Source organism: Pleurodeles waltl, chromosome 9, assembly GCF_031143425.1.
Source record: "Pleurodeles waltl isolate 20211129_DDA chromosome 9, aPleWal1.hap1.20221129, whole genome shotgun sequence".
Lineage (NCBI taxonomy): Eukaryota > Metazoa > Chordata > Amphibia > Caudata > Salamandridae > Pleurodeles > Pleurodeles waltl.
This window is the reverse complement of record NC_090448.1, coordinates 437,533,834-437,559,017: the sequence shown is the minus strand read 5'-3', so window position 1 is coordinate 437,559,017 and position 25,184 is coordinate 437,533,834. Positions and strand designations below refer to the sequence as shown.

At 47.0% G+C, this 25,184-nt stretch overlaps 1 protein-coding gene across 1 annotated transcript in view; it reads left to right on the top strand.

Moving 5' to 3' along the window:
• LOC138259483 (cytochrome P450 2F2-like) overlaps nucleotides 1–24,603 on the top strand; it is an 883,779-nt gene extending 859,176 nt beyond the window's left edge. The window contains exon 10 of the mRNA XM_069207253.1: nucleotides 21,800–24,603. Within this exon, the coding sequence (XP_069063354.1) occupies nucleotides 21,800–21,981 (182 nt within the window). The 3' untranslated portion in view covers nucleotides 21,982–24,603. The remainder of the gene's footprint in view (nucleotides 1–21,799) is intronic.
• Nucleotides 24,604–25,184: the final 581 nt, after the last annotated feature.

Genomic DNA, 25,184 nt, shown 5'->3' with positions numbered 1-25,184 from the left:
GCTGGAAGAGGAGTACTGCCCCTTTACCTGTGACTGTGCTGGGTTGGCCTGCAGTAGCTGCTTCTACCTGAGAGAGGGCAAAGACTGACGTTTGTGTGACTTCCCACTAGTGAAGAATCTCAAAAGGCTTGAGCTGAGGTTACCTCCTGTTGTTGAGGTCTCAGAGACAACAAAGACTTCTCTCTGCCAGCACTTGGGCTTTCTCCTGAGAGTCCTGCCTGCCAAGTGGTGCCATAACCTGTCTCTGGGCCCTTGAAAGGTGCAGCTGGTGGAAAAGGATAGAAATCCACACAAAGACTGTCATGCGGGGAAACTTTCAACTCTCCACTGCATCGTGGCTGGGAGATCGATACAACAACACTAGAGAAACGACGTGCAACACCCGCAGTGGCTGCTGTTAATGATGCACGCCCCCACGTAGCGTGGTTTCTTGACACCGTGCAACAGGATTTCAACGCAACATCGCTGGGCGTGGAAAATCAATGCAAAGCCTGCCCGGACCCGGGGTGCCCATCTCGAGATCGACGCATCACTGTCTTGCGGGAGAAAAGAAATGATTCATGCCGACCCGACCGGAGGAGGAATGACACACGGTCTTGCTTGTAAGTGAGAAATCGACGCATTGGTGGCCTTTTTTTCCGATGCACACTTGTCTGTGCAGCTTTATTTTGACGCTACCAAGGTACTTTTGTGCAATAATAGCGTTCTCACTGTTTTCTGAGGATTAAGACTTTTTTTTTTTTTGTAAATTCATAACTTGACTTATGTATGTCAGATTTTTGTTGTTTTAGTCTTGTTTTGTTTAAATAAATATTACCTATTTTTCTAAACCTATGTTGTGTTAGTTTGTAGTGTTTTCACTAGGTTACTGTGTGTGTTGCTACAAATACTTTACACATTGCTTCTGAAGTTCAGCCTGCCTGCTGGTGCCAAGCTACTAAGGTGGTGAGCGGGGGTTAACTAAGGGTGATTCTCCTTTACCCTGACTTGAGTGATGGTCCTTGCTTGGACAGGGGGGTAACCTGACTGCCAACCAAAGACCCCATTTCTAACAGCCCCCTTCATCCACTTGCTCTTAATTGAATTCTGGAAACTGACATGCCTGGCATACCTGAGAGAACTACATCTGATTCCAGACGCACTCCACTAGTTACTTAGGGAATCCCCCACCTACATGCATACTCACAACTACGTATTAATTGCCTTACGTCTGCTGAAACCGACCCTTTTGCTACACTTAGCTGGAGCCATAGGGGGGAGGCCATTTAAGGAGAGTTTTGATTTGTAAGTTATGCCTTTGTCTAAATGCCTCTCAGATGCTGCCAGCCTCGAGGTTGCAGGCAGAAGCTGTGTATACAATGTTTCTTATGCTTTGTTAGCCACCACAGCCGGCCCCCGGGCCATATGCAAGTATGCTGTGTATGTAACCGCAGGCTGTTAAATTAATAGAAAGAATTGTTCCAAAAAAAAGTCTGAGTTAAAAACGTTAAAGCTTAAAGGGAGACCAAACTCAGGCTATGTAACACTGGTGCCCAAAAAGAGTGGAGGTCTATTCCATAACTACGCCATCTCAACTTCTCCCTGAAGAAGGAGAAGCTCATGATGTTCACTTTAGCTTAGGTCCTGTCTGCTCTCATTCTAAGAAACTGGGTGGTAGTGCTAGACTTGTAGGACAACTTCTTCCTTATCCCCTCTTGCCTGCCTGCAGGTGTTACATGAGGTTCACATTGGGCTATGAGCACTTTCAGTTCACTGTGCACCCCTTTGGCCTTACCAGGGTCTCTTGGTGTTCATCCAGGTGATGGGGTGGTTACAGCTCTAGGAGGCTGGCCTGGTTTTTAGTGGGTACCTAAGATGCTTACACCTTATACCAGGTCCAGTTATCCCTTATTAGTGAAATGTAGGCAGTGTTCTAGCAGCTTAGACTGTCAAGGGGTATCTGTAACAGAGCAGCCAAGGCTGAACTAGGAGACATGCAAAGCTCCTGCAATACCGCTATATTTTCACGGTACTTATACACAATAAAAGACAATACTTAGGCCCTCATTTCAACCCTGGCGGTCATGGACCGCCAGGGTGGAGGGACACGGAAGCGCCGCCAACATGCTGGCCGTGCTTCCAGGGCCATTCTGACCGCGGCGGTAAAGCCGCGGTCAGAAAAGGGGATCCGGCGGTTTCCCGCCGGTTTTCCCCTGGCCCGGTGAATCCTCCATGGCGGCGCTGGTGATTCCGACCCCCTTCCCGCCAGCCTGTTTCTGGCGGTTTACACCGCCATAAACAGGATGGCGGGAACGGGTGTCGTGGGGGCCCTGGGGGCCCCTGCACTGCCCATGCCACTGGCATGGGCAGTGCAGGGTCCCCCTAACAGGGCCCCATAAAGATTTTCACTGTCTGCTTTGCAGACAGTGAAAATCGCGACGGGTGCAACTGCACCCGTCGCACCCCTGCAACTCCGCCAGCTCTATTCGGAGCCGGCTTCCTTGTTGCAGGGTCTTTCCCGCTGGGCCGGCGGGTGCCCTTTTGGCGGTCGCCCACCGGCCAAGCGGGAAAGTCGTAATGACCCCCGCGGTCTTTTGACCGCGGAGCGGTCTTCCGACGGGGTTACTTTGGCGGGCGGCCTCCGCCGCCCGCCAAAGTCAGAATGACCCCCTTAGTGTTACCAATAATAAAGGTACTTTATTTTAGTGACACAAGGCCAAAAATATCTTAGAGGCAATACTCCTTCTGGAGGTAAGTATTATACACAATATATACACTAGTAACCAAAATCAGATAAGTACACACAGAAAATAGTACAAACAGTGAAAAACAAACTAGATTGCAATAGGCCTATGGGCAACACAAACCATATTCTAAAATAGTGGAATCGAATAACAAATTCCTTCCTAGGAAAGTGTAGTTTGTATTGGGGCGCTGGGGGTTTAAGAAAATACCAAAGGTAAGTAAAATACCCCAACCCAGGGCCCAGAAAAACAGGAGTAAAGTACAGCAAGTTTCCTCAGGACACACTAGAAGTCATGATGAAGAATTATGCAAGAACCAAGCAAGACTGCAAGCAACCAATGATGGATTCCTGGATCTGAAGACGTGTGGAGAGAGGATACCAAGTCCAGAAGTCAATGAAGAGTCCAGGAAGAAGGTGCAAAAGTGGATTCTCCGGTTGAGAGAAAAGTACAGAATTGCACCAAAAAAGATAGCTGTGGGTTCCTGCTTGGTGCAGATGTCCCATGTTCAGTTGTTGGATGCAGGCTTTTTCCGTCACTGGATTCTGCCAATAAGCCTTAGTTCAAGCAAATACGTGGTTTGCATCAAAGAGGATCTGCCCAGACCCAGGAGGGACCTGAGGGTCTCAACTCAGACTGAGGACACAGAGGGGGCTCTCAGCACATCAGACAGCTCTCAGAAGACCAGGGAGCACTCACGGGAGTCCCAGAACACGGGGACAAAGAAAATGCAAAGTGTGGTCCTCACAGCACTACACTGGAGGATCCCACGACGCTGCAGAACAACTCAGGGAGGTGGGTGTTGCAGGATTGAGTGCTGGGGGCCTGGGCTACGCTGTGCCAAAGGACTTTTGGAAGAAGTGCACAGAAGCCCAAGGAGCTGCAGAAGATGCAGTGCACAGGGGTACTGTCGCAGCACAGGAATGCAAGCTCTTACCTGCACCAAATTTGGACAGCTGGACCTTTGGACAGTCTGGGTCACTTCAGTCCACCACCTGTGTTCCAGGGATCACGCTCGTCGCCAGGAGAGGAGTCCCAGAGTACCGGTTGTCATCGCAGAAAGGTGCCTGCTGAAGCAGGGAGGTGACTCTGTCACTGCATTGGAGATTCCTTCGGTTCCTCTGGTGCAGGATGAAGACAGGCAGTCCTCAGAGCATGCACACCTTGGAAACTGTTGCAATTGCTGGCTCGAGCTGAAGTTGCAGGTCAGAGTAGCCTTCTTTGATACTTTGCTGCAGTTACAGTGGTTTCTGGAGCAGTCTGCGGTTGATCCGACGGTCAGAAGCTGAAGCAGAGGATGCAGAGGAGTCCTGGAGGCGTCTTGCTAACCAAATCTGAAGAAACACCCAGAGGACAGACCCTAAACAGCCCTGAGAGGGGGATTGGCTCTCTACCCAGGTATGCACCTATTAGGAGGGGTCTCTGACGTCACCTGCTGGGACTGGCCACTCAGAGATCTCCAGAGGGGCCCCACACCTTAGAATCCAAGATGGCTAACGCGAGAGACACTCTGGAGGAGTTCTGGGCCCCACCCGTGGGGTGGTGATGGACAGGGGAGTGGTCACTCCTCTTTCCTTTGTCAAGTTTCACGCCAGAGCAAGGACTAGGCGTCCCTGCATCAATGTAGACTGGATTATGCAAGGAGGGCACCGTTTGTGCCCTTCAAAGCATTTCCAGAGTCTTTGGGATGATACCCCTCCCATGCCTGTAACACCTATTTCCAATGGGAGAGGGTGTAACACCCCTCTCCTAAAGGAAATGCATTGTTCTGGCTTTCTGGGACTGAGCTTCTCAATCCCCAACAAGGCAAAAACCTGTCTGTGAGATGGCAGCAGCTGGGGCTGCAGTGTAAACCTCAGAGAGATGGTTTGGCAGTAATGGGGGTCCATGGTGGAGCCCCCAGGGTGCATGGTATTGGCCCCCAATACCAGTTTTGGATTGGGGGGTCAATTCCATGATCTTAGACACCTCACATGGCCATATTCGGAGTTACCATTGTTAAGCTACATATATGTATTGACATGTATGCAGTGCACGCTTATAATGGTGTTTCCGCACTCACGAAGTCTGGGGAATTGGCTCTGGACAACTTTGGGGCACCTTTGCTAGTGCAAGGGTGCCCTCACACACAGTAACATTGCACCTAGCCTTAAGATAAATAATGGATAGATATATAGGTGACTTATGAGTTACTTTAGTGCAATGAAAATGGTTGTGAAATAGTGTGCACTATTTCTCTCAGGCTGCAGTGGCAGTCCTGAAAAAAGGTTTGTATGAGCTACTTATGGGTGGCAAAAGAAATGCTGCAGCCCATAAGGATCTTCTGGAACCCCAAAGCCCTGGGTACCTAGGTACCATATACTAGGGACGTATAAGGGGGATCCAGTGTGCCTAATAAAATTGGAATATGGAGTCACTAAACTCTAGTGACAACTTTGGTAAGTGGAGAGAACATAGTGCTGGTTAGCAGAACTTCAGTGACACAGGCAAGCATACTGACAACACATATAGGCCACACACTATGAGCACTGGGGTCCTGCCTAGCAGGATCCCAGTGAGGGAGGCAAAACACACTAACAAACAGGTAGAAATTGGGGGTAACATGCCAAGAAAGATGGTACTTTCCTACAGCAGCACATCTGTGGAGTTTGGGGGTTCTAGTCCTTTCTCAAGGGCTGGCTGTTGAAGGCAGGCTTGCCCCAGAAAGCTGTCTCATCTCCTGATTCCAGAGCCAGTGCTGAGTGTTGATCATGGCTGAAGCAGCCAAGTCTGTACTGGCTCCCAAGAAGGGTTCCAAGAAAGCACTCCCGAAAATGCCCAGAAAGGAATGGGAAGGAGGACAAGAGGAGCTTGAAGGAGAGCTATGGCATCTATTTTTAAAAGTGTTGAAGCAAGTGCACCGTCATGTGGTCCTGCAACAAACAGGGCTGGAAGGGTCATGAACCCGGTGCAAGAAGACCTGCACCTCTAGATACTGCTGGAAAGTCAGTGCTTTTCACTGTGGGTTAACATCTGGCAGGATCGCTGAATGCCAGAACGAACTCTGCTGTTGATGCCTAGCAGAGCACAAATGGTGTCTCCATCCAGAGATGGTGCAAGGTCTCTTTCTAGACTGGAGAAAACCTTGGTTAGACCTATTTACCACTGCCGAGAACTAGCCATGTTGGCACTTCTGCATGCTGGAATTTCCAAAACAACTCTTGCTTGGAGATGCTTTTCCTCTCAAGTAGAGATCAGGCCCTTGTATGCCTTTCCACTGATACCACTCCTGCCCAGAGTTCTCAAGAACATCAGGAACGACTGTTCTCCAATCATTCTTGTGGCTCTAGATAGAGCATGGAGAGTATGATATCATAAAACCCCTGAGCATTCCCATCAGCCGTTTGATCAGGATGCCCTTTTGGGAAGATCTTCTATCATGGTGTAGGAGGCTGGCCTGGCTTGTAGTGGGTACCAGAGGTACTTACACCTTGTGCCAGGTCCAGTTATCCCTTATTAGTGTAGAAGAGGTTTTTCTAGCAGCTTAGTCTGATAGAAGGTAGCTATGGCAAAGCAGCTTAGGCTGAACTAGGAGACATGTAAAGCTACTATACCACTGTTGTCATATGCACAATATCATAAGAAAACACAATACACAGAAGTACTAAAAATAAAGGTACTTTATTTTTATAACAATATGCCAAAAGTATATCAGTGAGTACCCTCAGTATGAGGATAAGTTATATACACAAGATATATGTACACTAACCACAATTATGCAGGTAATAGCAAGAAAAATAATGCAAGCAGTGTAAAATTACAGTAGATTGCAATTGGAGCACATAGGTATTGGGGCAACAAAAACCATATACTCCAAAAGTGGAATGCGAACCACGAACGGACCCCAAACAGATGTGAGCTTGTAGAGGGTCGCTGGGACTGTAAGAAAACAGTGAGGGTTAGAAAAATAGCCCACCCCAAGACCCTGAAAGGTAGGTGTAAAGTGCACCTACTACCCCCAGAGAGTACAGAAGTCGTGATAGGGGGATTCTACAGGCAGAGCAAACACCAGCAATGCAAAAACAGTGGATTTCCTGACCTGAGTACCTGTAAGACAAGGGGACCAAGTCCAATAGTCGCAACAGTGTCGAGAGTGGGCAGGAGCCCAGGAAATACCAGCTGAGGGTGCAAGGAAGCTGCCAATGGATGGAAGAAGCTTGGGGTTCTGCAAGAAAGAAGAGAGCTAGGGACTTCTCCTTTGGAACACAGATGTCACCTGTCGCGATGAAGCTTGCAGAGGTGTTCCCACGCAGAAAGACCGCAAACAAGCCTTGCTAGCTGCAAGGGTCGCTGTAGAGGTTTTTGGGTGCTGCTGTGGCCCAGGAGGGACCAGGATGTTGCCACTTGATGGAAGAGACAGAGGGGGTGCCCAGCAACTCAGGGAGACCTCACAAAAGCAGGCAGCACCCACAGAAGTACCTGAACAGGCACTTGGAAGAAGAGTGAACCGAAGTCCATGCGAAGACACAAAAGGGAGTCCCATGACGGCGAACGACAACTCAGAAGGTTGTGCACTGCAGGAATGAGTGTCAGGGACCCAGGCTTGGCTGTGCATGAAGGAAATCCTAGAAGAGTGGGAGCAGCTTAAAATCACGCTGTACCCAGCAATGCAGTCTAGTGTGGGGAGGCAAGGACTTACCTCCACCAAACTTGGACTGAAGAGTCACTGGACTGTGGGAGTCACTTGGACAGAGTTGCTGAGTACCAGGGACCATGCTCGTCAGGATGAGAGGGGACCCAGAGGACCAGTGATGCAGTCTTTTGGTGCCTGCGTTAGCAGGGGGAAGATTCCGTTGACCCACGGGAGATTTCTTCAGAGCTCCTGGTGCAGGGAGGATGCAGGCTACCCCCAGAGCATGCACCACCTGGAAACAGTCGAGAAAGCCGGCAGGATAAAGCGATACAAGGTTGCTAGTAGTCATCTTGCTATTTTGTTGCAGTTTTGCAGGCGTCCTGAGCAGTCATCAGTCGATCCTTTGGCAGAAGGTGAAGAGGGAGATGCAGAGGAACTCTGGTGAGCTCTTGCATTTTTTATCTGGTGAGAACCCCAAAGCAGAGACCCTAAATAGCCAAAAAAGGAGGTTTGGCTACCTAGGAAGGAGGTTTGGCTATCAAGAGAGGTAAGATCCTATCAGAAGGAGCCTCTGACATCACCTGCTGGCACTGGCCACTCAGAGCAGTCCAGTGTGCCACAGACACCTCTGTTTCCAAGATGGCAGAGGTCTGGGACACACTGGAGGAGCTCTGGGCACCTCCCATGGGAGGTGCAGGTCAGGGGAGAGGTCACTCCCCTTTCCTTTGTCCACTTTCATGCCAGAGCAGGGCTGGGGGATCCCTGAACCGGTGTAGACTGGATTATGTAGAGATGGGCACAATATGTGCCCATCAAAGCATTTCCAGAGGCTGGGGGAGGCTGCTCCTCCCCAGCCTTCACACCTATTTCCAAAGGGAGAGGGTGTTACACCCTCTCTCAGAGGAAGTCCTTTGTTCTGCCTTCCTGGGCCAGGGCTGCTTGGAACCCAGGAGGGCAGAAACCTGTCTGAGGGGTTGGCAGCAGCAGCAGCTGCAGTGGAGACCCCAGAAAGGCAGTTTGGCAGTACTTGGGTTCTGTGCTAAAGACCCGGGGGATCATGGAATTGTCCCACCAATGCCAGAATGGAATTGGTGTGACAATTCCATGATCTTAGACATGTTACATGGCCATGTTCGGAGTTACCATTGTGACGCTGTACATAGGTAGTGACCTATGTGCAGTGCACACGTGTAATGGTGTCCCCGCACTCACAAAGTCTGGGGAATTTGCCCTGAACGATGTGGGGGCACCTTGGTTAGTGCCAGGGTGCCCACACACTGAGTAACTTTGCACCCAAACTTCACCAGGTGAAGGTTAGATATATAGGTGGCTTATAAGTTACTTAAGTGCAGTGGTAAATGGCTGTGAAATAACATGGATGCTATTTCACTCAGGCTGCACTGGCAGGCCTGTGCAAGAATTGTCAGAGCTCCCTATGGGTGGCAAAAGAAATGCTGCAGCCCATAAGGATCTCCTGGAACCCCAATACCCTGTGTACCTCAGTAACATATACAAGGGAATTATATGGGTGTACCAGTATGCCAATGTGAATTGGTAAATTTAGTCACTAGCCTGTTAGTGACAAATTTGGAAAGCAGAGAGAGCATAACCACTGAGGTTCTGGTTAGCAGAGCCTCAGTGAGACAGTTAGGCATCACACAGGGAAGACATACAGGGCACATACTTATGAGCACTGGGGCCCTGCCTGGCAGGGTCCCAGTGACACATAGACTAAAACAACATATATACAGTGAAATATGGGGGTAACATGCCAGACAAGATGGTACTTTCCTACACACACCCCCCCCCCAAACGAAGGACAATAAGACTAGCCATGACCTGATGAGTCTTCATTGTCTAAGTGGAAATATCTGGAGAGTCCATCTGCATTGGAGTGGGTACTCCCAGGTCTATGGCCCTCATTCTGACCTTGGCGGGCGGCGGAGGCCGCCCGCCAAAGTCCCGCCGTCAGGTTACCGTTCCGCGGTCGAAAGACCGCGGCGGTAATTCTGACTTTCCCGCTGGGCTGGCGGGCGGTCGCCTTCAGACCGCCAGCCAGCCCAGCGGGAAAGAGGCTTCCACGATGAAGCCGGCTCGGAATCGAGCCGGCGGAGTGGAAGCTGTGCGACGGGTGCAGTTGCACCCGTCGCGTATTTCACTGTCTGCGCAGCAGACAGTGAAATACATGTAGGGGCCCTCTTACGGGGGCCCCTGCAATGCCCATGCCAGTGGCATGGGCACTGCAGGGGCCCCCAGGGGCCCCGCGACCCCCCCTACCGCCATCCGGATCTCGGCGGTCCGACCGCCGGGATCTGGATGGCGGTAGGGGGGGTCGGAATCCCCGCGGCGGTGCAGCAAGCTGCACCGCCGCGGAGGATTCAATGGGGCCGCGGTACACTGGCGGGACCCCGCCAGTGGTGCCGGTCCGACCGCGGCTTTACCGCCGCGGTCGGAATCCCCATTGGAGCACCGCCGGCCTGTCGGCGGTGCTCCTGCGGTCCTCCGCCCTGGCGGTCAAAGACCGCCAGGGTCAGAATGACCACCTATGTCCCACTGTATAGTCCATTTTCTGTAGAGATATGGACCACTTCAACAATTTAGGATTTTCACCTTTCATTTGTTTTAGCCAAAGTAGAGGTTTGTGGTGTGTCTGAACAATAAAGTGAGTGCCAAACAGGTATGGCCTCAACTTTTTCAGTGCCCAGACCACAGCAAAGGCCTCCCTCTCAATGGCAGACCAACACTTTTCTCTAGGGGTCAACCTTCTGCTGATAAAAGCAACTGGTTGATCCTGGCCCTCAGAATTCAGTTGTGACAAGACTGCCCCTACCCCTAATTCAGATGCATCAGTTTGAACAATGAATTTCTTGGAGTAACATGGGCTTTTTAGGACAGGTGCAGAGCACATGGCATGTTTGAGCTCCTCAAAAGCTTTCTGACAGCTAGCTGTCACAATACCTTTTTAGGCATCTTCTTACTTGTGAGATCATTAAGTGGGGCTGCTATGGAGCCATAATTTTTAATGAATCTCCTGTAATACCCATTGATGCCTAAGAAGGCTCTCACCTGGGTCTGTGTTGTAGGGGGAACCCAATCCATGATTGTCTGGATTTCCCCCTGCAGTGGTGCAATCTGTTCTCCACCTACCAGGTGTCCCAGATAAACCACCTTTCCCTGCCCTATCTGGCACTTTGAGGCCTTGATAGTGAGGCCTGCCTTTTGCAGGGCCTCCAAAACTTTCCAAAGGTGGACACGGTGCTCATCCCAGGTGGAGTTAAGGACAGCTATATCATGTAGATATGCTGCCCTAAAAGCCTCCAACCCTTGCAGGACTGTGTTCACCAACCTCTGAAAAGTGGCAGGTGCATTCTTCAAACCAAAGGGCATCACTGTGAATTGGTAGTGCCCTCCTATAGTTGAAAATGCAGTTTTAGGTTTAGCATCCTCAGCCAATTTGATCTGCCAATACCCTGCAGTCAAATCAAAGGTGCTTAGATACTTGGCAGATGCCAGTGTATCTATGAGGTCATCTGCCCTGGGTATAGGGTGTGCATCAGTTTTTGTTACCTGATTGAGACCTCTGTAGTCTACACAAAACCTCATCTCCCTTTTTCCATCTTTTGAGTGAGGCTTTGGTACAAGCACCACAGGACTCACCCATGGGCTTTCAGAAGGTTCAACCACTCCTAGATCAAGCATTTTCTGAACCTCTTGTTTTATGCAGTCCCTGACATGGTCAGGCTGCATATAGATTTTATTTTTCACAGGCATGCTGTCTCCAGTATCAATTGTGTGTTCACACCAAAATGTGGTGCCTGGCACAGTTGAGAAGAGTTCAGAAAATTGTCCAAGGAGATTTATGCAGTTGTCTTTCTGTTCTGCAGTCAGACAATCTGCCAAAACTACTCTCTCCACTAAAGCATCCTCTTCAGTGGAGAAGAGAACAGGGAGAGGGTCCCTCTCTTCTTCCTGTCCCTCATCTTTTGCCATGAGCAGGGTGAGATCAGACCTGTCATAGTAGGGTTTTAGGCGGTTGACACGAATCACCCTAAGGGGACTCCTGGCAGTGCCCAGGTCTACCAGATAGGTATCCTGACCCTTTTTCTCGACAATTAGATGGGGTCCACTCCATTTGTCCTGGAGTGCTCTTGGGGCCACAGGCTCCAATACCCACACCTTCTATCCTGGTTGGTACTGGATCAGAACAGCCTTCTGGTCATGCCATTGCTTCTGGAGCTCTTGGCTGGCCTGAAGGTTTTTACTGGCCTTTTTCATGTACTCGGCCATTCTGGATCTTAGGCCAAGTAGATAGTCCATTATGTCCTGTTTGGTAGCTTTTAAAGGTTGTTCCTAACCCTCGTTCACAAGTGTTAGTGGACCTCTTACAGGGTGTCCAAAGGGGAGTTCAAAGGGACTGAAGCCCACTACTTTCTGGGGTACCTCCCTGTAAGCAAAAAGGAGGCAAGGTAACAGGATATCCCATTTCCTCCTGAGTTTTTCAGGGAGTACCATTATCATACCTTTGAGAGTTTTATTAAACCTCTCTACCAGTCCATTAGTCTGTGGATGATAAGGAGTGGTGAATTTGTAGGTTACACCACATTCCTTCCACATAGCTTTCAAGTATGCAGACATAAAGTTGCTACCCCTGTCTGATACCACCTCTTTTGGGAAACCCACCCTGGAAAGGATTCCCAGGAGGGCCTTTGCCACTGCAGGAGCTGTAGTGGTCCTTAGAGGAATTTGGTTAAGGATATCTTGTGGCATGGTCCACAACCACCAAGATAAACCTGTTGGCTGAAGCAGTAGGAGGGTCAAGGGGGGCAAATATGTCAACCCCTACCCTTTCAAAGGGGACCACAACCACAGGTAGTGGAATAAGGGGATCCTTTAGTGTGCCACCAGTCTTGCCACTGGCTTGGCAGGTCACACAAGACTTACACAAATATTTTGTGTCCTCTGACATCCTAGGCCAGTGAAACAGGGGGACAAGCCTTTCCCATGTTTTTATCTGGCCCAAAAGCCCCGCCAAAGGAATGTCATGTTCAAGAGTTAGGAGGAACTCTCTGTACTGCAGGGGAATGACCAATCTCCCGGCTGCTCCATGTTTTGGGTCCCTTGCCTCCGTGTACAAGAGGTTGTCCTCCCAGTAAACTCTATGTGAGTCACTGACATCCCCATTTTGCTGTTTGACAGCTTGCTGTCTGAGACCCCCTAATGTGGGACAGGTTTGCTGTGCCACACTCAGCTCTTCCCTGGCAGGCCCCCCTCCACCCAAAACCTCAGAAGTGTATGCAGCCAGCTCATCTGGTGAAGGTTCTGCACAGGGAGGAATTTCTTCTTCCTCAGAAGGAGAATCATCTGCAGAGGGAGGGATAGTGGGTAGGGATTTGCCCTTGCTACCCCTATCTTTAGGGAGCACTTGGTCCATTGCTCCAGGATCTAAGTTACCCTGTCCTTTTTGCTTTTTGGCCTGAGCCCTTGTCATAGCAAAAAGATGCCCAGGAGTGCCCAGGATTGCTGCATGAGCCTCAAACTCCACTTCTGCCCAAGCTGATGTCTCTAAATCATTTCCTAGTAGACAGTCTACAGGTAAATCAGAAGCAACCACAACTTTCTCTGGAGCAGTAACCCCCACCCCCGCAGTTGAGATTCACAACAGCCATGGGGTGGCTAAGAGTGTTGTTATGAGCGTCTGTCACTTGGTACTGCTGACCAAGTAGGTGTTGTTCAGGTTGCACCAGTTTCTCTATCACCATGGCAACACTGGCACCAGTGTCCCTGTAGGCCTGAACCTCAATACCATTTATTAGGGGAAGTTGCTTGTACTTATCCATATTAAGGGGACATGCAACCAAGGTGGCCAAATCAATGGCACCTTCAGAGACTAACACAGCCTCTGTGGTCTCCCTAACAAGACCAACCCCAACTAAATTACCAAAAGTGAGACCAGCTACTCCCTTGGATTGGCTATTAGTAGGTTTGCTCCCAACACCACTGCTATTACTAGGGGCACTAGAATTTGCAGTAGGGGTTGTTGTAGTGGGAGGTTTGGTGTTTTTCTTTGGACAACTGGCATCAGTTGTCCAATGGCCTTTGACTTTACACAAATAACACCAAGGCTTTTTAGGTTGATTATTGGAAGAGGATTTGGACCCACCACCCCAAACCAGAGGATTTGTGTGGGCCTGATGAAGACTCAGTTTTACTTTTGTCCCCACCCTTGTCAGAAGACTTACCAACCTTCTTCTTGCCATCCTTGTCAGCACCTGTATGGACTTTTCTGTTCACTCTTGTTCTGACCCATTTGTCTGCCTTCTTCCCCAATTCTTGGGGAGAGGTCAGATCTGAGCCCACTAGATATTGGTGTAACAAGTCAGACACACAGTTATTCAGAATTTGCTCTCTCAGAATAAGATTATACATGCTTTCATAGTCAGAAACTTTACTGCCATGTAACCACCCCTCCAAGGCCTTCACTGAACAGTCAACAAAGTCTATCCAGTCTTGTGAGGACTCTTTTCTGGTGTCTCTGAACTTAATCCTGTATTGTTCAGTGGTTAAGCCAAATCCATCCAACAGTGCATCCTTCAAAACTGCAAAATTGTTCGCATCACTTTCTCTAACAGTAAGGAGCCTATCCCTACCCTTTCCATTGAAAGATAGCCACAATATAGCAGCCCACTGCCTTTGAGGGACCCCCTGTACCATACAGGCCCTCTCAAGTACAGCAAACCACTTGTTGATGTCATCCCCCTCCTTGTAAAGGGGGACTATCTTGTGCAGATTCCTGGAATCATGCTCTCTAACAGGATTACTATCAGGAATACTGCTGGTGCCACCATGGGGTCCTAACCCCAATTTCTGTCTCTCCTTCTCCAGGTCTAGTGATTCCCTATCTAAGGCCAGGTGTTGGTGTTTAAGCTTCAGTCTGGTCTCTTCAACCCTCAACTTTTTGAGTTCCCTTTCTAACATGTTGTCTTCAGGGTGGGTGGGTTGGGAATGCTTTGACACAGAAGATAAATTGGAAACAACAGAGGGGGATCTGTCCCTAACTGACAGAACCCTAACAACTTGGCCTCCAGGAATAAAGACTCCCCTACTATGATGGGAACCTCCATTACTACCAACATTACTAGGTGTCATGCTAGGGGGCAGATCTGGTTCAGAACCCTCCCCACCTCCCTCAAGGAGGTCCCCTGAGTCAGAATGGGAACCTTCTATTAACCTCTCATTTGAAGTGCCTGCTTGGGACTCATCATTCACAATAAGCATGTTATATAGAAACTCTTTTGTTGGGTTCTTTCATATCACTAAACCTCTATCTAAGCAGAGACTCCTTAGGCTCTTATAATTCAAATGTTCATAAGTAGTATTGACCATTTTAAGAGTAGAGTCTTCTACAGACATGATAGTAAAAGGTTTCGAGACAGTGAGAAGGAAGAAAAAGTTTCAGAACTTTTTGAAGAACAGAGAAAAACTTTTTCTAACTTTTAGGAAACTTTTAGAAGTTTTAGAATACTTTTGAGCACTTAGTAGAAAGTGTAAGAGGAGAAAAACAAAACTTTGTGGTTAGGTGTACATACACTGAACTTGTTTATATATTATTCTCTTATGAAAAGTACACAATGACAAAGTGGTAAATAGTTACAAGTACTTATCCCACCACTGCCAACCAATGTAGGAGGATGGCCTGGCTTGTAGTGGGTACCAGAGGTACTTACACCTTGTACCAGGTCCAGTTATCCCTTATTAGTGTAGAAGAGGTGTTTCTTGCAGCTTAGGCTGATAGAAGGTAGCTATGGCAAAGCAGCTTAGGCTGAACTAGGAGACATGTAAAGCTCCTACTATACCACTGGTGTCATATGCACAATATCATAAGAAAACACAATACACAGAAGTACTAAAAATAAAGGTGCTTTATTTTTATGACAATATGTCAAAAGTATATCAGTGAGTACCCTCAGTATGAGGATAAGTTATATACACAAGATATATGTACACTAACCAAAATTATGCAGGTAGTAGCAAGAAAAGTAATGCAAGCAGTGTACAATTACAGTAGATTGCAATAGGAGCACATAGGTATAGGGGCAACACAAACCATATACTCCAAAAGTGGAATGTGAGCCATGAATGGACCCCAAACCTATGTGAGCTTGTAGAGGGTCGCTGGGACTGTAAGAAAACAGTGAGGGTTAGAAAAATAGCCCACCCCAAGACCCTTAAAGGTAGGTGTAAAGTGCACCTACTACCCAGAGAGCACAGAAGTCGTGATGGGGGATTCTGCAGGCAGAACAAACACCAGCAATGCAACAACAGTGGATTTCCGGACCTGAGTACCTGTAAGACAAGGTGACCTATTCCAATAGTCGCGACAGTGTCGAGAGTGGGCAGCAGCCCAGGAAATGCCAGCTGAGGGTACAAGGAAGCTGCCACTGGATGGAAGAAGCTTAGAGTTCTGCAAGAAAGAAGAGAGCTAGGGACTTCTCCTTTGGAAAACGGATGTCCCCTGTCGCGATGAAGCTTGCAGAGGTGTTCCCACACAGAAAGATGGCAAACAAGCCTTGCTAGCTGCAAGGATCACTGTAGAGGTTTTTGGGTGCTGCTGTGGCTCAGGAGGGACCAGGATGTCACCACTTAGAGGAGGAGACAGAGGGGACGCTTAGAAACTTAGGGAGCCCTCACAGAAGCAGGCAGCACCCACAGAAGTACCTGAACAGGCACTTGGAAGAAGAGTGAACCGGAGTCCATGCAAAGTCACAAAAGGGAGTCCCATGACGCCGGAGGACAACTCAGAAGGTTATGCTCTGCAGGAATGAGTGGTGGCGACCCAGGCTTGGCAGTGCACAAAGGAAATCCTGGAAGAGTGCACAGGAGACGGAGCAGCTGCAAATCACACGGCACCCAGCAATGCAGTCTAGCGTGGGGAGGCAAGGACTTACCTCCACCAAACTTGGACTGAAGAGTCACTGGACTGTGGGAGTCAGTTGGACAGAGTTGCTGAGTTCCAGGGACCATGCTCGTTGTGCTGAGAGGGGACCCAGAGGACCAGTGATGCAGTCATCAACACATAGCTTTATTCTGTTACTTTCAACCATAAAAGCAAAACAACCAACAATTGAATGAAAAAGGAAATAGGAATTAAGTTAGAAAAGGATAAGAATAAAATAAAAACATATATTTCAGCCTTAAAACACATAAAATTATTTTCCTTAGAAAAAGCACCTAACCCCCTAATACCTTACATTTAAAATAAATATGGGGTTTTATTTCAGTCTAGGTGTTTAGTTAAAATTTAACAACTAAAACACTTTGGCCCGTATTTATACTTTTTTTAGCGCCGCATTTGCGCCGCTTTTTGACGCAAAACGGCGCATACCTACAAAATACAATGGTATTTTGCAAGTTTGCGCAGTTTTTGCGTCACAAAACGACGCAAATGCGGTGCAAAAAAAGTATAAATACGGGCCTTTTTAAAAAAAAAAATTAAAAAAATTTGGTCCTCATCATCATTTTTTCCCCAGAAAATTAGTACGTATATGCCAAGCAGCTACAATATACTTGCTAACCGCACAAGATAGAGGGAGAGAAGTTTCCCTCATCATGATCCTTAAGGCAACAATACAATGTCTTACCCCCATGTTCCTGCACACAGGTCGTAACCACTTCCGTCGCGTAATCAAATAAGCAGGGCATATAAACATAAAATGTACAATAGATTCTAAAATGTGATTACAACTCGGACAAATATCAGGACTTGGGGTCGCACTCCGTGTACTGCCATAGGATTTAAGAGGCAGACAACCATATCTGAACTGAATATATAGACTCTTACTTAATGGGTCAAGAATTGTATCCATAAATGGTTCCAGATACGGGTACCATTTGAAATCAAAAAATTGTGAAGTCAATCTGCCGTGTGTTGAGCACAGCAGGTAGTTTTCCCTGACATATATCCAGTAAACAATTTTCAAATGATTCTTCTGATCCTTCCTTATACTTTCTGGATGACTCCAAAACTCACTAAGACCCAATCTGTGAAACCATTTTGAGATGTGGTTAAACCAGGGAATGGTAAGTACATTTGGTCTATCTAGAATGTCTTGAATAGACTCCTTGTATGTGGATAGCTCTGGGGTGGTCCATACACGGACCCAGAAAAGCAATGGTCGTAGGGCAATTACATCAGAGATGCGTGAAAGGCCAAGGTCCCAGAACATAGGCAGCAGTGGGGTACTGCGAGGACAGGCCAAAGTTGACCTTACAAAGTTGTTTTCCCCCACTGCAAGCTTGCCAGTGTTCGAGGACCCCCAAATTTCAGACCCGTAGACCGCAGCGCTCTGTGCCTTTGCTCAGTAAATTTTAATAGTTGAAGTAATCACTCTCTCAGAGGTAGACTTGTGAAAGCGTAAAATGGCCCCAGATCTCTGTGCCAGAATAGCTAAACTTTTATCGATTTGGGCCCCCCAATGCAGATTGTTGCTAATTCTCACCCCCAAATAATCTATGGAGCTTACCATACCTAGGGGGGTACCATTATAAAAAATTGAGTATCTCTTAGTGGGGCCACAACCCAGGGTCATAAGTTTAGTTTTGCTATGGTTGAGTTCAAATCCATAGTCACCACAAAACGAACTAAACTTATCCACAAGTACCTGGAGACCCATAGGAGTTCTGGAGATCAGGAGGGAGTCATCAGCAAATAGCAAAATTGGAATTTTATGGTTGTTCAAGGATGGAGCATCATTTTGGCAGTTGGTAACGACTTGCACCACCCCGTTGATAAACAATGTAAATAGTGTTGGGGCAAGAACACAACCCTGGCATACTCCTCTCCTAATATCTATTTTGTCGGTGAGTTCCCCCTGCTTACCTAAATCTATGCCTAAAATTTGCTTCTGGAAGAATACTCTTCCAGTAGAAAGCCAGTGCTAGATGTCACACACACCCTTGAATGCCTAAAGTGCGATATCGCCAGGGTAGTGGTTAAAGAAACATAGACATAGGCCCTCATTATGAACATGGTGGTCCAGACCGACATGCCGGCAGCAGCATGGCGGTCTGGACCTCCATATTATGAACGCAGGGGGGACTGCCACAGGCGGCCCTCCGTCACTGACAGTCTACCACCACCAGGCAGCCTGACGATGGAGGAGTTCTCTATCCGACAGGGCAGCACTGCAAGCAGCTCTGGCTTCCGGATAAAGAACCTGTGTTCCGCCAACCATTCCCTGGCGGTTTCACCCGCCAGGGAAAAGCTGGCAGAAGGGGTGCTCTGGGACCCCCGTGCACAGCCCCGTCACGCAGGTCACTGCCTGATTTACGGGCAGTGATATGCACGACGGGTGCTACTGCACCCGCAGCACTGCGGCATTGACGAAGGCTCCATGTGGAGCCATCAGCAATGTCCAGGCCCAGCAGTATGCTGGTAATACGGTCTGCGGGGTCATCAACGGGCTGGCAGTCTGGGTTCAGACTGCGGGCATGAACACGGCGGGGATTCCCACTGTGTTCATAATGAGGCCCATTGAGTTGTGACACAATGCAGTACAGCAACTTTGGTGTTGTGCTGGATCAAATGTCACTAGATTTGGCCCACACAGTTCTATAAAGTCCTTCATACATTTTGAAATAGTTATAATTACCATTATTGAGAAAAACCTTCAGAGAGATTCTCTTTTCTTGGTGGAGATTTTAAATATTGCAGCAACTCTATTTGCTTAATAAGTTCATCATTCATATTTCAGATTGGAAACCATTGTCGGTGCTCTTCAAGCTTTTAATTAGCATGTTCAGTGTATGAAGTTCTGTTTTTAGCCACACATAGCACAGCTATCAACTTACCTTTGACATCCCATTTAAAAATTTCCTTTGGTGACAAGGATGCTGCACTTTCCACATAAGTGTTATGGTCTTGTCTCAGCACAATAGAAGAACAATATGCCTTGACAATCAAAGGAGCGCAATCTGAAGGAACTACATTGTCAACTCTAGTCTATATACTGCTAAATGGTGTGCTTGTCAATCGAGGATAAGGTGAATCAATTGAGCACAAAGAAATAAAAAGATGAGTCTTTTGCTACTGTGGTGTTTTTTATTCTCCATACGACTAGTATAACCATGGTTTTGCTGAACTATTGAGTTTTAATCTAAAGAATGCACAAAAGAGCTCCTCTCTAACAGTGAGTCAGGCGTTGCCTTCAATTATAAGGTTTCCTACATGAACTGTTGTAAAGCCATCCCATTTCATCAGACAACGTTTTTGACTTTTTAGCATGGTAAATAATATTTTTTAGAGCAGTTTGTGTTCCTGTTTCTTTAGAAACCCATGTCTACCTTCTGAAACGTGTACCTTCTGCCCATTGTCAACTCTTATTTTTTATAAAATAGTATATAGTTATCCATCATCACTTACTTGAATAACAACTCTGTGAGTCTTGGTGAAGCCTAACTCCTTTTTTCGTTTTGTTTAATTGCCTCACAATCCGTTGGATGTGTTTTCTGTAGCCTGGCTTCATCATCTTTTGAGTTTTTCAAAAGTTGCAGTACATGGTGCCATTGCTGATTTCATTCACATTTTAAGATGTTACACTAAGGCCCATGTTTATACTTTGTTAGCGCCGCATTTGCACCACTTTTTAACGCAAAAGCGGCGCAAACTTACAAAATACAATTGTGCGAGAGGTGATGAGTGGAGTTGATTTAGGAAAAGCAAAATAAAGCACAAGAAGATAAATTACACAAACAATAGTACTGTAGTAGATGTGAGGCATTAACATTTATGTAATTATTTTTGATGTTATCGCTACATTTGTTAATCTCAGGTAAAGTAATTCTTTACTGCCATAGAGGATGAATTCTGTGTATCAACTCTGTAAACTCCACTTAGATAAAATAGGTGATTATCTTATTTGTCACAATTGATCCTAGTGCTATTCTGTAATGAGCTTTTTGGATATCAACTGGCCTGTAATAATAGTCTGAGTAGGTGTCAATTGAGATCAGTGGACTCCAACCATAGATGTATAAGCAAATTAGGTTAAATTATTCATAGAGTTTTATATCATGATAAGACAAAATACACAACAAGAGGGGTAGCTCTTAACCTATGCCGCTTTTTGTAGTCAGGATAACTTTCACCAGAAGATTGTGACCTGCAGTGGGCAGAGTGGGCTAAACTTTCTTTAGGGGGAAGTCAGGAATCCCCTTCTACTTTCATCAGGGCAAAGTTTCATGACTTTGTGGGAAAAGTTCTAGGTTTTGCCCAGTTCTTTCTGTGACCTGCACGAGGGCCTCAACTCATTGAGCACTTATTAAACCCATTTCCTTATTTTTTAGATTTAGGACTATATGCTGAAATTGGTAGGGTGTAAAGAACTTGCTCATGTGGAAGATGTTATTTTCCAATCACCTAAATTTGACAAATGTCAAAAACATTGAGGGGCATATTTATACTCTGCACTGAATTAGCGTAATTTTTTTTAATCTAATTCGGTGCAAAACTAATTCCATATTTATACTTTGGTGGTAGACCCATATAGCGCCAAATTTATGAAGTTAAAGTCATTTGTTGGAAGAGGAAACCTACCTTGCCTTAATGAGATGCAAGGTAGGCGTTCCCGTGCCAAAAATGACTCTATGGCTTTAACGCCATATTTATACTCCAGTGCAAAAATGGTGCACGGGAGGGAGGAGGGGTCAAAAAATGGTGCAAAGCTTGCTTTGCCCCATTTTTTAATGCCTGGGTCAGGGCAGGCGTTAGGGGACCTTTGGGCCTATTTACATGGTGGAAATAAGCCCACATATCCCCTCCCCAGGCCGCAGGGGCACCCACACCCACACCAGAGAAACTGCGGAGGATGGGGGACCCCATCCCAGGTAAGTACAGCTAAGTATTGCATTTGATTTTTTAAAGTGCCATAGGGGGCCCTGAAATGGGCCCGCATACATGGCACAGGGTCTCCTGTGCTGGCCATTAGGGTGGTGGGCATGACTCCTGCCTTTTCTAAGGCAGGAGTCATGTGGTATGGTAGGTTTAGTGTCAAAACAATAACGCTAATCTGGTTAGAGTAATTTTTTTTACTTTAACCTGCCTAAAGTCATATTTTGGTGCTAAACCCCCTTCTTCCATACCGCCAGCCCCACCCGGCTAAAGTCTTTTTTTTTTACTCTAGCATACCCTTTGCACTGGCTTGCACTATTCCATAAACTATCCCATAAATATGGTGCCCAGCTGGTGCTAAAAAATGGTGAAAGCCGGTGCAAAACGTTTTGGTGCAAAACTGCAATAAGGCCCAAAGTTTTGTAACTAATGTGCTGGCACAAACAACCCCTCACACACTCTATTTTAAGATTAGTGCAGTCATAAGACCATTTTTTGTCCTTGAAAGATGTATGTCTAAGCTTGTAATAGTAATTTGTGTGATGCCCAATGCTTTACACTTTATTTATTTCACTGCAGGTAAACGCATATGTCCTGGAGAAAATCTTGCAAGCATGGATCTGTTCATCTACTTGACCACCATCCTGCAGAACTTCACGTTGAAACCACTCACCAGTCCCGAAGAACTTGATGCACGCCCAATAGGAATCTTTTTGGGGAATATACCCCGCCCATACAAGTTTTCTTTGATCCCACGCTAATCTCTATGATTGCTAAGCATTATGATCGGTGGTCAAAATGTGCATAATGCTTTAAGTCAATATCTTCAAAGAGGAACAGCATTCTCCTAAAACTACATTTGGTTCCAGTGTTAACCATCTAATGCTTTACTGACCCATGTTCCAGTGCTTTTATGGAAGTAGGCCTGTACATAAATTGACTCAGTATCAATTCAGAAACAGGGCTCACAGGGCTTTGCTAGACAGCGAAGAAAAGATGATATAAGAATTATTCCTTCCTCACGCAGTTATGGTAGGGTGCTGGGGTTAAGGTGACTTAGAAGGTATACTAGTGGCCTTATTTGGTGTTTATCAGAACAGATACTCTGTCAAAACATGACTAATATACCATCTGCCATATTACATGTGCCGTATACTGTAATTCATATGTAATACATGAAGGACTGGACATCCTCCACATTTATAATGGAGCATCCTGTTCATCACACTCTAAATAAGACCACAAGGGGCAGATTTAAGAGCCCCTAGCGCCTCCTTGCACCACATTAACGTCATTTTTTTATGCTAATGTGGCCCAAAGAGGCCAAAATTGCAACGCCAAATTTACAAAGTTGCTCAATGCATGCATTTGTAACCCTTTGCGCTACATTATGCCTGTGCCAGGCATAATGTATGGAAAGGGGCGTCCCCCCGTTAGGGGGGCCGAAAAAATGGCACAAAGAAATGTAAGAGATTTCTTTGCATCATTTTTTTGCCACTTTTAATGCCTGTTCAGAGCAGGCATTAAAAGGAGGCTGCGTGTAGCTGTCCGGAGGGGAATTTCTCCTTACGGACTAGGTGGTATCACACACTATATAGTGTCATGCTTCATCATTTGACTACCTAGCCCCATCCAGGTCGGATAGTACCACCTGGATGTACTCAACCTCAGTAGGGGGTAGCCCAATAGTGGTAATGGGAACAAGGGCCTACTTGTGGAGTACTTGACCACAGAAGCCCACACACGGTCAGGGAGGGGTTCTGACTAGGCGCACACACAAGCGCTAGCCTTTGAAGTATGTGTGACTATAAGGGGACACTTCCCCTCCTCTGGACCCGGGGCGAATTGTCCTGCAATGATAGGGCTTCCGTGGTCAAGTACTCCACAGGTAGGCCCTTGTTCCTATTACCCCTCCGGACAGCTACACGCAGCACGCAAACAAACCTTGTAGTTCAAGATATACAAAGATTCCAGGGCAACTCCTTTGCACTTGCTACCCTAAACACCCCATACACCTTGTGTACGTTGTGTAACTTGGGGAGATAGTGTGGTTTCTTGTCCCCGACTCTCCCTTTTGTGTTAAGATTAAAAGGAGTCTCTCATTGGCTTCAATGTGCCTCTCCGTGATTTGCAGGATTAGTGTCAGAATCTTTTACGCTAATCCTGCAAAGCGTCCAAGTAGTGTCAAACATTCTGACGCTACTTCCTTAACTACTGCCATGGTGTGCCATATATTAAATACGGCACACACATGGTTGCGTTAGGGGGCGCTAGAGGGCACAAGAAAAGTGGCACTGCACTAGGTGCAGTGCCACTTTTCATAAATCTGCCCCTAAATTCTTAATGCACACCTTTAGATTGAGATTGGTTTCTGAACTAGGATGTGGTGAAGGCAAGTATCAAAAAGTAGGAGACAAGGCAGCTGGAGCAGTGATGAGCAGAAAATATTCATAGGAAGTGAGGGGGTTTGGCATTTCTGTACATTATAGGGCTTCTGGTCCTCAAGGAGGAAATGCTGGTGGCCTAAATAAACAGTGTCTGGGACGAATGACTGATATGCAATTCATGGATTGGCATTTTGTGTAACGTTTTCTCACAACTAATTGGTGTATTGGTCCTACTGACACAGTGCTAAACTCTGAACAATGTTTTTTATATTGTAGTAAGCATAACAAACACCCCTATCTTTTCTCGATTGGATTCAGGATGACCATATTTAATATTCAATTTTAAACATTTATGCATTCTTTCATGCACTCAGAAAGTGTGCTCGCATTAGTAAATGCCTCTCAACAACAATCATGAAATGAACCGCTGTTGCTATAAAATATTGCCCCAAAATACATGTTACATTGATAAGGAATGAACAATTAATTTCTCATATATCATTGTGAAAAAAGACACACCCACAATCATCATTTAATTCCCGTAAAACTATGAATAATCACCCCTCATCAGATATTAAGGTTAGCAATGTTCCAGCAAGCAAACGAGTTTTCTTGTTCTACTTTCTTTTGCATCACTGTTTTGGCTGGTACAACAAACACTGGACTGCTCTAAAACGATTGTTAAGCTGGATGTAGAACTAAATATGCTACAGGAACACATAGGCCCTCATTATGTCTTAAGACCACCAAACTCTGGGTGGCGGTCGGACCACCGCAGCAGTGGCGGTCCTACCACCACATTACGACTGTGGCAGAGCTGCCACGGTCCGACCGCCCACACCTCCAGGTTGCCACCAGTTGACAGCCTGGTGGTCTCGGCGGTTGTAATCTGCCAGGGTGGCGCTGCATGCAGCACCTCCCTGGGGATTTCGACTCCCCAATCCGCCAGCCTTTTCATGACGGTTGGACCGCTATGGAAAGGCTGAAAGAATGGGGGCATCGGGCCCCCTGGGGGCCCCTGCATTGCCCATGAAATTGGCACGGGCATAGCATGGGTCCCCATGGTCAGCCCCGTCGCACTTTCCATTGCCCGAATTATGGGCAGAGGAAAGCGCTGCGGGTGCTACTGCACCCAGCCTACCGCCACATTGCCGCTGGCTCGATTACAAGCCAGCATCAATGTTAAGGCCCTGTTTCCTGCTGGGCTGGCAGGCGGAAATGATGTTTCCACCTACCGTCCCAGCGGGAAACTTGTAATAGGGCTGGCGGTGTTCTGGCTGCACTGGTGGTCAGATGGTGGGACGAGTTTGGCAGGCGGCCTCTGATGCCCGCCAGTTTTGTAATGAGGGCCATATTCTTAACACTGACTGTTTCCCATCAATGCTCATTTTCCAGTTTATGTGCAAAGTTGCGCCTTTCGATGACACGCATTCTTGCCCATTAATATAAAGTATGTGCTTAATTTGTGCCAGTGGTTACCGATGCTCAGCACCTGCACTTAATTTTGAACATCAGCACATATTTGTGACAGTCCACCACAAGGTGGCACTCTCTATTTTTGGGCATTTATCAATTTG